This window comes from Orycteropus afer, unplaced genomic scaffold, assembly GCF_000298275.1.
Source record: "Orycteropus afer afer isolate SDZICR_OR568_19922 unplaced genomic scaffold, OryAfe1.0 scaffold00257, whole genome shotgun sequence".
NCBI classification, from domain to species: domain Eukaryota; kingdom Metazoa; phylum Chordata; class Mammalia; order Tubulidentata; family Orycteropodidae; genus Orycteropus; species Orycteropus afer.
In genome coordinates, this window is record NW_006921844.1 from 674663 (window position 1) to 689001 (window position 14339).

Genomic DNA, 14339 nt, shown 5'->3' on the forward strand with positions numbered 1-14339 from the left:
TGCAGATCTAAGTAAAATGAAATACTTGACAATGACAGTATTTCCTCTGTTTATCATGTTGTTGTTTATTGGTCCAGTTGTGAGGATACTTTTTTTATGTTGAGGGCTAATCCATACTGAAGACTGTTAGTCTTTAATCTTCATAAGTAAGTGCTTCAAGTCCTCTTCACTTTCAGCAAGCCAAATGGCATCATCATCTGCATACTGCAGGTTGTTAATGAGTCTTCCTCCAATCCTGATGCCACATTCTTCTTCATATAGTCCAGTTTCTCAGATTATCTGCTCAGCACACAGACTGAACAGGTATGGTGAAAGGATACAACCCTAACAAACACCATTCCTGATTTTAAACCATGCAGTATCCCCTTGTTCTGTTTGAACAGCTGCCTCTTGGTCTATGTATATATGACATCCCTCATAAGCACAATTAAGTGTTCTGGAATTTCCATTCTTCACAATGTTATCCATAATTTGTTATGATCCACATAGTTGAATGCTTTTGCACAGTCAATAAAACACGTATCTTTCTGGCTATTCTCTGCTTTCAGCTAAGATCTATTTGACATCCTCTTCAGAATCAGGATTGAATTTCTGGCAGTACCCTGTTGATATACTGCTGCAACCATTTTTTAATTATGTTCAGCAAAATCTTACTTTTCTGTGCTAGACAGTTTGATCTCTTTAATGACTCTCAAAATTCACCATGCTTATTCTTTATTCTATTTTTGTGTTCATGCATCCTCATTTCAGAAACCTTCCACTAAGGTTCACAACAAAGTAAGAAACAATGATTCATGAGACACTACTGAACTTTGTTAAAGAACTATGGTAATCAGTGGTATATTTGCTGGCAACTGATCCCATGTTAACCTGTGCCACCTTCATTCTTCATGGTAGTTCTAACAAAGCAAGGTAGAACATGAAGAACCAGTACTTATACGGCTAGAGGAAGATGACCTGATTTGGAGCAGTAGGTGGAATGACCCATGTCCAGTGGTGCTATTTTCCAGTAATATATCAGATAGGGTTTCACTGCCATTCGAAAGGTTTTCAGTGACTGATTTTTTCTTTTTCCTAAGTGGATACCCTCGTACTTCTTCCCCTTGTCTTAGTCTCAAAGCTCTGCTGACACCTGCCCACCATGGGTGACCCCACTAGAAATACTAGTGGCACACCCTCCAGTCTGACAGCAACACACAAGCCACCTCAGTAAAACAAACTGACAGACGAGTGGTGGAAATTATCTAACAATATCATTAATATCAACACAAGTAAAATTTTGCTAAAGATAATTTTAAAAACAGTTGTAGCAGTATACTGACAGGAAAATTCCAGAAATTCAAGCCAGATTCAGAAGACATAATGGTATAAGGGATTTCACTGCTGATGTCAGATTGATCTTGGCTGAAATCAGAGTATACCAGAAAGATGTTTACCTGTTTTATTGATTATGCAGAGGCATCTGACTATGTGAATCATAACAAATAATGGATAACATTGTGAAGAATGGGAATTGCAGAACACTTAATTGTGCTCATGAGGAACCTGTACATAGAACAAGAGGCTGTTGTTCAAACAGAACAAGGGGACACTACAGGGAAATCAGGGAAAGTGAGTGTCAGGGTTGTATCCTTTCACCATACTTATTCCATCTGCATGCTGAGCAAATAAACCAAGAAGCTGGGCTCTATAGAGAAGAATGTGGCATCAGGATTGGAGAAAGAATCACTAACAACCTGCGATATGCAGATGACACAATGTTCCTTGCTGAAAGTGAAGAAGATCTGAAGCATTTACTGATGAAGATAAAAGACTGCAGTCTTCAATAGGAATTATACCTGAACATAAAGAAAATGAAAATTCTCTCAACTGAACCAGCATCACGATAATTGGAGAAAAGATAAAAGTTGTCAAAGATTTCTACTTGCATCCATAATCAACACCCATGAAAACAGCAGTCAAGAAATCAGACTGTGATTTCAGTTCCAGCCTCCTCCTGACCCCATACCAAAGTGCTGACAGGGCCTCATGCTGTCCTCTGGCCCGCCTCCTGGACCGGCCCTCAACTCTGGCCCCCTTTCGCAGCCCCAGCCTCCACTGTGGCCCCTGTGGTCAGTGTCTTGTTGCTGCTTCTGCCTGTGCTGCACCCAGATTCCCTCCAGCTGTCTGGCTGGAGGGGGTGTGGTGCCCTGAGGTGGCCCCGGCTGGTCCCACTTCTCCCCTGACCCCAGGACTGTCAGTCACTGTGTAACCATGATGTCTTAACATGTAGAACGTGTGTGGCCCTCACTAACCTCACCTTGGTGTCTGCATAACCATGTGGTACTCATCCCATCTATGACCCTGTCACCCAGAGGTGTTGGGTGTGCTGTCCTCCCAGCCACCAGGGCTGTGGGGACGGCTCTGCGGCTTGGGGCAAGCCAGATTGTCAAAACCTGAGCTGCCCTGGGTTCCACCCCAGGAGGGCTGGGTGACTTCCCTGGCCCCCTCCTGCACCCACTCACCACCAAGAAACAGCTGTCGGACAAAGCCAGCGGCCAAGCCTTCCCTGACCTAGCCAGAGCTGTGGGCCTGGCCTGTCAGTATTTATTGTCTCCATGTGTGCTGTCCCTTGGGCCCATTCCCTGTGACCTCCACTCGGCTGTCAGTGCCACCCATGGGCATGCACCCCTCCCTCCGGACCTAGCCAGGACAGAGAGGGATTGTTTTGGTTATCTAATGCTGTTCTGACAGGAATATATAACAAATGGGATGGCTTGAACAAACAGGAGTTTACTCTCTTACAGTCTGGAGGCTTTAAGTCCAAGTTCAAAGTGCCAGGCTCTAGGGGCTGAGTGAAATCCCTTCAACCTTGGGCTTCAGCTCTGCCTCCTGCTCCCACCCACTGAAGCTAGAGGCTTTTCTTCACTCAGACAGCTGCTGGCTGCTGAGGCTGACAAGCCCAAGGTTGACAAGTAAAAAGGCACAGTCCTGATGTTACAAAATCACATGGCAGGCCATTGATTCAAGTCCACTGAAAGTCCCAAGGTTGAGCATGGCAGACCGCTGAACAAACGACACAGCTACATTTAGGGTTCAAGGGTGCCACAAGCTAGAGACCATTCCCAAAGCCGGTGCTTATATATGGGAAGCAGACCGCACCCCTAAAGCAGCTACTCATCTGCTTTGTGGTAAATCCCACCATGGAGTTGACTGCTAGTCTCATCACGGGGAGTAACTATCACCAGCTGCCCAGCCACTCAATCAGGCCCAGCCAAGCTGACACACAACCTTAACTACCACAGGGACCAAGGATGGAGTTAGGAGCTGCCTCCTGTGCACACCCCCACCCCCTACCCTGATCATGGTGTTGTGTCTGCTGGGCCCTCGGCCTCTAGGACAGCAGAGGGCCCATCCCTTCTCCTTTTAACCGGGAATAAAATCCCCCAAAGTGGGGGGGAATCAGATGTCATATTACATTGGGTAGATCTGCTGCAAAAGACCTCTTTAAAGTGGTAAAGAGAAAAGATGTCACTTTGAACACTAGGTGTGCCTAACCCAAATCATGATATTTTTAATCACCTTATATGCATATGGGAGCTCTGGTGGCGTAATGCCTAAGGCATATGACTGCTAACCAGAGGCTGGCAGTTCAAACCCACCAGCCATTCCTCGGAAGGAAGGTTGGGCAATCTACCTCTGAAGTGATACCGCCTTGGAAACCCAAGAAGGGGTCGCTATGAGTTGGGTCTGACTCAATGGCAGTGTGTGTGTGTGTGTGTGTGTATGCACATGAAAACTGGACAATGATTAAGGAAGAGTTGATGCCTTTGAACTCTGGTGCCAGCTAGCAAAGAGTATTGAAAATACCACAGACTGCCAGAAGAACGAATAAATCTGTCCTGGAAAAAGCTCAGTTGGAGTGCTCCTTAGATGTGAGAATGGTCAGACTTTACCTCACTTACTTTGGTCATGTCAGAAGGGACCACTCCCTGGAGAAATATCATGCTTGGTAAAGTAGAGGGTCAGTGAAGAAGAGGAAGACACTCAAGGAGATGGATTGACACAGTGGCTGAAACAATGGGCTCAAGCATAGCAAGGTTTGTGAGGATGTTGCAGCTGTACACAGAGTCACTATGAGTTGGAGCCAGGTTGATGGCATGGCACCTAACAGCAGCAGCAGTGGTGCTGTCAGTCAAAAATATCAATCTGAGTGGTGAGCAAACAGGGAAGGTCAGTCTGAGGTTTTAGCACTGATGAAGGCAACCAATAAACCCATGGGCTAGCCAGAAATGTACAAGAGATACAAAAAAAGACACAGAGGCACTTGAGATGCTCTCCAGATATCCCTGGCTAACTGGAGATAATGTGTATGCTTGGAAAGTCTGGAGAGGGCCAAAATTATTCACATATCCTTGTCCTTCCCAGGAGCTTGTGTAACATGTACAGAGGACACATAAGAGGGTCTAGTTGGGACAGTATCAGTAAAAGCTGGGGCAGACTTGAAAACTACCAGAATCTTGAATGTGTTTTGAAACCCATATGCAGATCCACTGGCAGAGGGTGGAAGCCTTATGGGTTCGAGGTGTTTGAACACAACCACTGTTTTGGTTCCTTTGTGCCGCGCTAACAGAAGTACCAAAGGTGGATGGCTTTAAGAAACAGGAGTTTATTCTCTTACAATTTTGGAGGCTAGAAGTCCGAGTTCAAGGTGCCAGGCTCTAGGGGCTAGGTGAAAGCCCCCTGACCTTGGATTCAGCTCTGCTTTGTGCTCCTGGCCCAATGAAGCTGGAGGCTTTTCTTAACTCAGGCAGCTGCTGACTGCTGAGGCTGACAAATCCAAGGTCAGCAAATAGAATGGCAAAGTCTCAAGATTACCAAACAACATGGCAGGCTACTAGTTCAAGTCCAGAGATAGTCCCAAGATTGGCAGGAAACATGGCAGGCTACTGACTGAAGACTCGGCTACACGCAGAGTCCAAGCTTGCCAAAAAGCTCCAGAGACTTTTCTGAACACTTCTTATATACTGGAAGCAGACCACATCTCTAAGGGAGCTACTCAGCTGCTCTAGTAGATTTCATCATGGAATTGATTACCAGTCTCATCATGGGGAATAACTACATCCAGCTGCCCAGCCACTCAAAACCAGGCACACAACTACAACAACCACTGATCAATTTCCAGCTGACCACTAACCTATGCAGAAACAGAAAAATCTGAAGTAAGCCAGGTTTAAGATTAAAAACAAGAGAAAAATAACAAAATAACTGAGCAGAGATATCCATGGCCATACACTGCAGGGGAAATGATTTCATAGTTTTAGTCCAGGCAAATTACTAAGCAAACAAAATATCAACAAAAATAAGGAAGGAAAAGTCAGAATCCAGAGCTACTACAATATAATTCCTAATTCCTACAAAACACCTCTTACTGCCAAGAATTAGGGCATTTCAAAAGAGGGTGACACCGTTCCAGATCATGTTACTGAGTCCCAGGGTGATACATAAACATTTTGAGATCTATATTAAAAATACACCTCTTCCCCACAGAATCGGAAACTTAGACCACAGGTCTTAGGCTGCTCCATTGTAAACCCAAAGCCATTTATCACCGAGCTAGCAAAATGGATTCCTTTTCTACATCTGTGCAGATGGATCAATCCAATTTGCAAGTGCCCTCATAAACGTAAAGATGCGGAGAATCTTTTCAAGAACTTAAGCATTCATTCTCATTTTTCAGGGAATGATTTTCTTAGATCATAGAGTAATAGAGAACTTCACGTGATAAGAAAACTATGCTTTCTTAAAGATAAAAAAGGACTTTGAAATATTACACTAAAAACATATCTTAACAAGCACTTCTCTATTATATAAACTATTCAGTTCTCCAGTTATTTTAAAATGCCATCACCATTTAAATCTCTGAATGATGAGCTAATCTAAGCCTCAATGAGGTTCTTTGTTTTATAAGTGATGTCACTGCAGAATTGAGTTTTAAATGTTAAGTATGACAAATAGGTAGAAGGTGAGCAATTGGAAAAGGATATAAAGGTTGCATTTATTGCCATTAAAATTTAGCTAGATCACTGAGGAAAAAATGGACTTTCGGACAACTTGGTTGTTACTTGGAAAAAGAAAATTAGATCAACAGCTCACATCTTACACATAAGCTCTAAGTGGACCAGGGATCTAAACGTAACAATGTGACACAAGAACTGATGAAAACTAGGTGAACTCCTCCTTTGCCTTGGTGCAGTGAAAGACTGTCTAACTATGACTCAAAATTCAGTGGTAATACAAGAAAAGATGAATTAAAAGAAAAAAAATATACCCTCCACAAAGCAAACCAAGTTAAAACAAAATACCACACTATAAACATAGTAAAAAAACATCTATCTGACAAACTGGAAAAAATATTTGCAATATATACCACAAAGTGCTAAATCCTTAATAAAAACAAAACAAAACAAAAAACTCTTAACTACGTGAAGCAAAGGACCAAAAAACTCATAGAAAAATGAGGAAAAGAAATGAACAATTTACAAAAAAGGCCTTCAAGTATATGAAAAAAAAATTCAAACTCACTTATATTTACAGAAATGCACATTAAAACAACACTGAAATACAGTTTCTCTATGATACTGACAGAAATTAAAAAGTATAACACCACATTTAATTGGCATGATTCTAGGGAAACAGGCACTCTTTTTTACTTTTAGTTTATATTTCACTTTTTAAAAACTTTTTATCGTGATTTGGGTAAAACTTTACAGAGCAAATCATTTTCCATACAGCAGTTTATATACATTTTGTTTCATGACATTGACCCTTTGTCGTTTCCTATACATTCCTGTCCCTTGAGCTATCTCCCTATGCAAATATTGCCCTTTTGATCTCCCATGACTGATCATTCTAAGGAGTGTATCTACCTGGCATAAATGTTCACCCTATATGCCTATTGTTTGGCAGGAAGTCATGGGAGTGAGTTCAGTTTCAGGTTTGAACCTCTAGCCTTCTGGTTAGCAGTCAAATGCCTTAGGCACTACACCACCAGAGCTCCCAAAGAGTAACTAGGGGCCGTAATCTTGGGGGTTTCATCAGGATCCATCAAACCATAAACCTGGTCTTTTTTTATGATTTGGAAACAGGCGTTCTTTTATATATTACTAGTGGTGATGCAAACCGGTACTTGCGTTCTGGAAAGGAATTTGACAATTCCTAACACAATTAAAAATGCACTAAAAACAATAAAAAAAAATTACATATGCACTAAAAAACCCTCCCAAATTACATATGCACTTATCTTTCCACCCAGCTATCCCATTTCTACGAATCTTCTCTGAAGACAAATCTCTAAGAATATGAAAATATATGTGCATAAAGTTATTAATTGAAGCAAGGTCTATAATTGCAAACTGAACACATCCTAAATGACTATATTTAGGAGTGGTTGAATAAACAATGGTACAGCCATACCATGGAGACCTATGCTGCTGGAAAAAAAGAATGTGGAAGCTCTCTGTAATATGGAACTAATATGGAATGATTTCCAGGATATATTGTTAACTGAACAGAGCAAAGTACAAAAGAGTATCCGTAGTACACAACTCTTCATATACGAAGGGAATATAAGAAAATAGACACAGATCTGCTTTCAGTGCAAAAGAAACACATGAAGGATAAACCAGAAATGACAGAGAATGGTTACCTACAGGAGGTGAGTGGGAAAGGAGTAGAAGAATGGAGTGAGGCAGCAAGGATGAAGGAGTGACATTTCCTTGTGTATACCTTATAGTATAGAGCTGACCAGCAGAACCACAGTTATACTTCATACGACCCCCTAACAAAAAATGAAAATAAACCACAATGTAAGGGGAACTTGAAATGGAATACAAACAGTAACAAGTGAACTTAATTGTATTATAAATAGGTAACACAGCCACACTGATCTTCATGCCTTCCATTTCATTTTTCACAACTTCTAATTTCCCTATATTCATACTTTTGTACATTCAACATTCCAATTATTAATGAATGTTTACAGCTGTTTCTTCTCATTTCGAGTCATGCCACATCAGCAAAGAAAGGTCCCGAAAGCTTTACTCCAACTACATCGTTAAGGTTGACTGTATTCTGAATGCCTTCTAACCTGAGGGGCTCATCTTCTAGCACTGTATCAGATAATGTTTCACTGGTATTCATGTAGTTTTCCAGTAATAAATCAGACAACGTTTTACTGCTACTCATAAGGTTTTCAGTAGCCAATTTTTCAGAAGTAGACCACCATGTCCTTCTTCCAAGTCCGTTTAGTCTGGAAGGTCTACTGAAACTTGTCCACACCATAATGACACTACTGTCTTAGAAATATCAATGGCATAGCCTCCAGCCTCACAGCAACATGTAATATACCACAGTACAACAAACTGACAAATAGGTGGCAGGTACAGCCAGAATGTCCCTCAGATCAAGAAAGGCCAGACTTCGTCTCATATACTTTGCTTATGTCAGAATGGACCGTTCCTGGGAAGGATATCATACTTGGTCAGAGGGTCAGAGAAGGAGGGAAAGACCCTCAACGAGATGGATTGACACAGTGGCTGCAACAATGGGTTTCAGCACAGCAAAGATTATGAGGATGGCACAGGACTGGACAGTGTTTCATTCTGTTGTACAGAGTCATTATGAGTTAGAGCCAACTAGACAAGACTTAACAACAAAAACAGCCACAATGAAGGGGAAGCCCATTGCCACTGAGTCAATTCCAACTCACAGACACCTTACAGGATAAAGGAGAAATGCCCCATAGGCTGTAAATCTTTACAGAAGCAGACTGCCTCATCTTCTTCTGTGGAACGGCTGGTAGGTGTGAACCACCAACCTTCTGGTTAGCAGTCAAATGTCTTAACCACACACTGAAGGGGGTGGGAATGAAAATCTCCCACAAGATTTTTTACTAATTATAATGGGAAATTTATTGTAGTTACTTTATAATAGAGAAAGAGGGCAAATACCACCTTAATCACTCACCCCAAAAGGATGCAGAACACATCACTTGATGGTATTCTTACCCAAAATGCATAACTTGAACCAAACACACAAAAGTAAATAAACTAAAAAATCAGATTAACCCCAATGGAAAGCCATTCTACAAAATAATCAGTACTGTTAAGTAGTTAAAATGGGTCATTCCATCTGAGAAGTCATTTTTCATCCTTTAAGGATGTCTCCAGTGAAGACTTTAAACTCCTTCCTTAGTAATGACATAGTCACTCAACATATTTATTGAGCACCTATCAGTCACTCCTTGGAAGAAAGACTGGGCATTCTACTTCCATAACGATACCGCTTCAGAACCCAAGGAGGGGTCATTATGAGTTGGATCCAACTCAAAGGTAGTGAGTTTGGTTTTGGTTTGGAGTAATGTGTCAGGTACTGTGCTAACTGCTGGGGAATATAATAGAACACAAGACAGAGAAGGCTCCTGGCTTCAACACCTAAATGCGAACTAGAGTACTTTGGTAAAACATGAAAACTACCTAAAATAAAAATATAAGCACAGTTACATGTCTCACTAGCTGGACCATGAGATTCTTGAGGAATGAAAACCATATTCTGTCAGGAAACTAATCTTGCCTATTTATTGTGGGTACTAATAAATGCTGAATGAAATACCTGAACAATTTCCAGAAAAAGGCTGAATCCATCAAACAGCTTGAATCTGTGACTTATGTGGGTTCATTCTCATTTATCTAAGGTTAAATAATACTGAAAAGGAGAATATAAGTGTCCTTTCTGGACACTAAAGTCGGAGAATCAAGGATTTAAAATGATTACACTATTGCTAAGTGAACACTCTTCCTGTAACCATGACTTTTCTATAATTTTATAGATTTGAATTTTTCTAATATAATAATCTTATTTGCTAAGATTATCTACACTAGATTGGATGTCTGATTCCATGATTGTGAAATTCTTATTATTCAATGAGCTAAAACACATAAAAATACATAATATCCACCAGGAAGGAGAGCCTTAATAAATATTACATAAATGTGAAGTTTCCACAGCAATATTTAATAAAAAATAGTTATAGTGTACAGAATACTTACTATGTGCCAGGCATTGTGCTAAGAGCTTTGCGTGGATTAATTAACTTGTTTAAAATATTAGAAGGATTTTGAATTTTATTTATTTTTAATGAAAAGAAAACAAAGCTGGAGAACTTCAACCAATGCAAATTTCGGTTCCAGTAGAAACGAGCAAAGTGTTCCTTTGCTCCCTTGTTAATCATAAAACAACCACTCTCTACCAGATACCCTCTGCAATGCAATGGCTGGCTAGGCATTTACTTACAGGCAGTAAATACAGCATAAACACACTTGACTTGGGAGTTTACAAGTGCATATCCTTTCTATTACTATAAATAACAACAACTTGTATTACATATATGTTGTTGTTATGTTCCCTCGAGTCAGACCTGACTCATAATGATCCCTCCTTGGGTTTCCAAGACAGTATCACCACGGAAGTAGATTGCCCAACCTTCCTTCCGAGGAGTGGATGGTGGGTTTGAACTGCCAGCCTTCTGGTTAGCAGTCAAGTGCCTTAGGCACTATGCTACCAGAGCTCCTTTAATATATATTATTTTATTGTGATTTGGGTGAAAATTTACAGAGGAAATTCACTTTTCGTGCAGCAGTTCACATACACTTTGTCTCATGACATTGATCACAATTTACCACAATGCAACAGCTCCCCTCCCACTTCCTCCCTATAGTTACCTCTTCCCTGTGTCCATCCCTCCATGCACTCCTGTCCCCTGAGCTGTCATCCTGTGAATAAGAAGTCCTTCTTTCTCCCATGATTGTTCTCTCCAAGGAGTGTATCTACCACAGGGAAATGTTCAACTCATATACCTGTCTATTGTTGGCTGGAAGCCACAAGCATAGGTTCAGTTCCAGACCTGAAGGGCAGCTAGGGGCCATAGTCTCAGTGGTTCCATCAGGCTCTATCGGACCAGCAAACTTGGTTCCCCCGCCCTTTTTTTCTCCAAAAGATTTTGAGTTTTGTTCCACATTGTTCTCCCTCTCTATCCAGGATCTTCTTCATAGATCCCCTTCCAAGTGGTTGACATTGGTAGCCGGGCACCATCTAGTTCATCTGGTCTCATAGTCATATAGGCTGAAGATTGGAGGGTGTACCAGTTGCTAGGACTAATTGTTTCCATGAATTTTTTGTTTTCTTCATTCTTCTTTGCTCTGGACGAGCAGAGACCCATTGTTGCATCTAGATGGCAGCTTGCAAGCTTTTAAGACCCCAGTCGCTACTTGCCAAAGTAGGAGGTGGAACAATGTTTTGTGTACTATGTTATGCCAATTGAGCTTGATGTCTTCTGTGACTATGGTCCTGAGTCCACAGGTTCAACTACTTGGGACCTCTGCATAGCTGGCAGTGACCAAGCAGTGACCACAACCTTGCCCCTTGTCAGCTCTACTATACACCTGGGAATTCAGATCATACACATAAACTTACAGGACCATTGTCAGCCAATCCTACACATACGCTTCATAGAGATACCTACTAGTTGAGCCTGTCCATCCATCTATCTACCAATATACCCATGTTTGCCTTCACTGACAACGCCATACTATATGTGCATAAGGGTTCATCTTTGTTGTCTGTACCTACCACGTACCTCTATATGTCTTTCTCTTCCTCAATTATTTGGGAATACATGTTTGTCAAAATTCATTGAACAGGACACATTAGAGCTTATACTATTTCACTCTACGTAAATTATGTCTCAATTTTAAAAGAAGAAAAAAGTGAATAAAGCATTGTACTATTTAGATTATATTAAACATATAAACAATATAATACTTATCTTAAAAATATGTATAGAACTTAAAATGTGATTTTCTGGCCTTGGAGACACAAAGTTTTACTAAATTGGGAGCCGGGAGTAAAGTATGTGATACCTTGAGCAAAACCACTCAATTGTCAAACCCAGATGCCCTGGTATCAGGGAAAAATACATTAAGGCACCAGAAAAGCAATAATGACTTTTTAACACGGACATTCAATCAATGTATGTAAAAAGCCTATACTACTGATATGATAAATGAACCAAAAATCACTCTCTGGCAAATCATTTCTCTAATGTTATTGAATGGTGGTGTTGTTATGTGCCGTTGAGTCAGACCTGACTCATAGTGAACCCTCCTTGGGTTTCCGAGGCGATATCACTACAGAAGTAGACTGCCCAACCTTCCAAGGAGTGGCTGGTGGTTTTGAACTGCCAGCCTTCTGGTTAGCAGTCAAGTACCTTAGGCACTACATTACCAGAGCACCTTGTTATTGAATAGTACTTAATTTTCTGAGCTATTTCTTTTGAGGTACTTTATGAACTTGGCTCATTTCTCTCCTTTTTCCTCTTTCTCTTGTGCCACAAGGAGCCTTGGTAGTATACTGAATAAAGTATTTATTTGGTTGCTCACCAGGAAGTTGGTGGTTCAAACCCACCAGGTGTTCCACAGAAAGAAGATGAGGTAATCTACTTCTATAAAGATTTACAGCCTTGGAAATCCAATAGGGGTCACTATGAGTTGGAATCGACTCAATGGCAGTGGATTTGGCTTCCTGTGGTATACACTAACATATCCCGGCTAAAACCAATATATTTGATAATAAAAATTGTCTGAGGAGAGATAAAGGTATTCCTCCCACCTCATTGCTGTTATACTGAACATTTATCATTTCAGTCCATTACCAATCTACCTAACCTGATCAGTGAGTGGGCTCTTCAGAGGCATAAGCTACAAACATCATTAAGTTCTTTGTGGACAAGTTCAGCTATTATAGTAACTGTGAACTACCATACTTGTGAGATCAGAAGGAAGGACACATAGGACACCAAGAAGTCCTGTCTCCAAAAGTAGAGGCTTGTCCAGTTAAAGATATGGCCCAGAGGCAAAAAAACAGGAGACTGTACATTTTTTTTGTGTGTGTGTATCTACTTTGTAAGAAGAGAACTGTTTTTGTTATTAAATTTTGCATCCTACTTTGGCTTTGGTATCAAAAGAGACTTGTGCTTGAGAATCAGTTCTACCATTTACTAGATGTATGATTTTGGGTAAGTTACTTTACCACTCTTAGCTCTGATCCTTTATGGTGAATGATAGCAGTATCTGTCTCATAGCAGTGTCCTGAAGATTAAATGAGAACACAACTAATGTTTTCAGTTCAGCGGCTGACTCACTGTAGATGATAACTACTATTACACACAATTCTGTTCCTAGAGAATGCTGTATGTTTCAAATGGCAGAGGCCTCAGTCACTGCTCTGTGTAAACAAACACAAGTCATTTTTTTCTGCTAATAAGGGATTATAAGATATAGGCAGCATACAATCTTAAATAGTCCTACAAAAAATGTTCATTTTAGCATCTCATTTAGATGAGAACATAAAGAATAGCATACATATACATATATGAATATGTATATATGCAAAAGGACCGTAATGTTTCAGACTTCTGACATACAAGATGAACAAAAGAACTCCAAGTTCACAGGAAAAAATGGACACACTCAGTTTCCCTGACATGCTACTGATTTATCTCAGATCCATCACTATTAAAACAATATGGCCACAAAGTGGCAAGTTATTCTTCACCATAGATTAAGGGGTCTATGATACATTAACCACATTTACATACTTTAAGTAACAAATTATACACACTATATAAAAGATTTACCTGTTTCTCTTCATCTGGCATATCTTTTTCCAGTTCTATTAGGTATTCTTCATCTAGTTCAGAGGAATTTACATCACCATCCAATTTGCCCTCAACTTTATCTACTTCTGGCTCCTCCTTCACAAATGAGTCGCTGCAATCATGAAAACACTCTTCTTCTCCCTGGTCATCCTGGGGATGGGCCTGAATATCCTTGAGCAGTTTGCTCTGGGAATGCACATCTTTAAGATCAGAAACTGGAGGGCTGACACACTCTGATTCCTGGGCATCTGTAACCTTCAAGCCATTGATCAGATCTTCTGGAACCCTACAGTTCTCTGATTTCTCCCCCATGTTATATTCAGTGGGAGGGGAAGCTGAAGTCTGGAAAGAGGAGAAATATATTATGTATTCATATTTACAAAAATTTTTTTTCCCTGAGGATCACACCTAAAACTCTCCTTGTGGGACTACCATCTGCACAAAGGGCTCAAACACACCCTAGTTTCCTTCCACTGGAATTCATTACTATAAAGAGATTATCATAAGCCCATAAATAATGCCAAATATCATTCTAACTGACGCCCATTCCTGGAAAATTTTGGCACCTGAACTTACAAACAAGAGG

At 40.6% G+C, this 14339-nt stretch overlaps 1 protein-coding gene across 1 annotated transcript in view; it reads right to left on the minus strand.

Annotated features, from left to right (window-relative positions):
* Positions 1-14065, minus strand: part of TTC1 (tetratricopeptide repeat domain 1) — a 54669-nt gene extending 40604 nt beyond the window's left edge. The window contains exon 1 of the mRNA XM_007949917.2: positions 13733-14065. Coding sequence (XP_007948108.1) covers positions 13733-14065 — 333 coding nt within the window. The remainder of the gene's footprint in view (positions 1-13732) is intronic.
* Between the last annotated feature and the right edge of the window lie 274 nt (positions 14066-14339).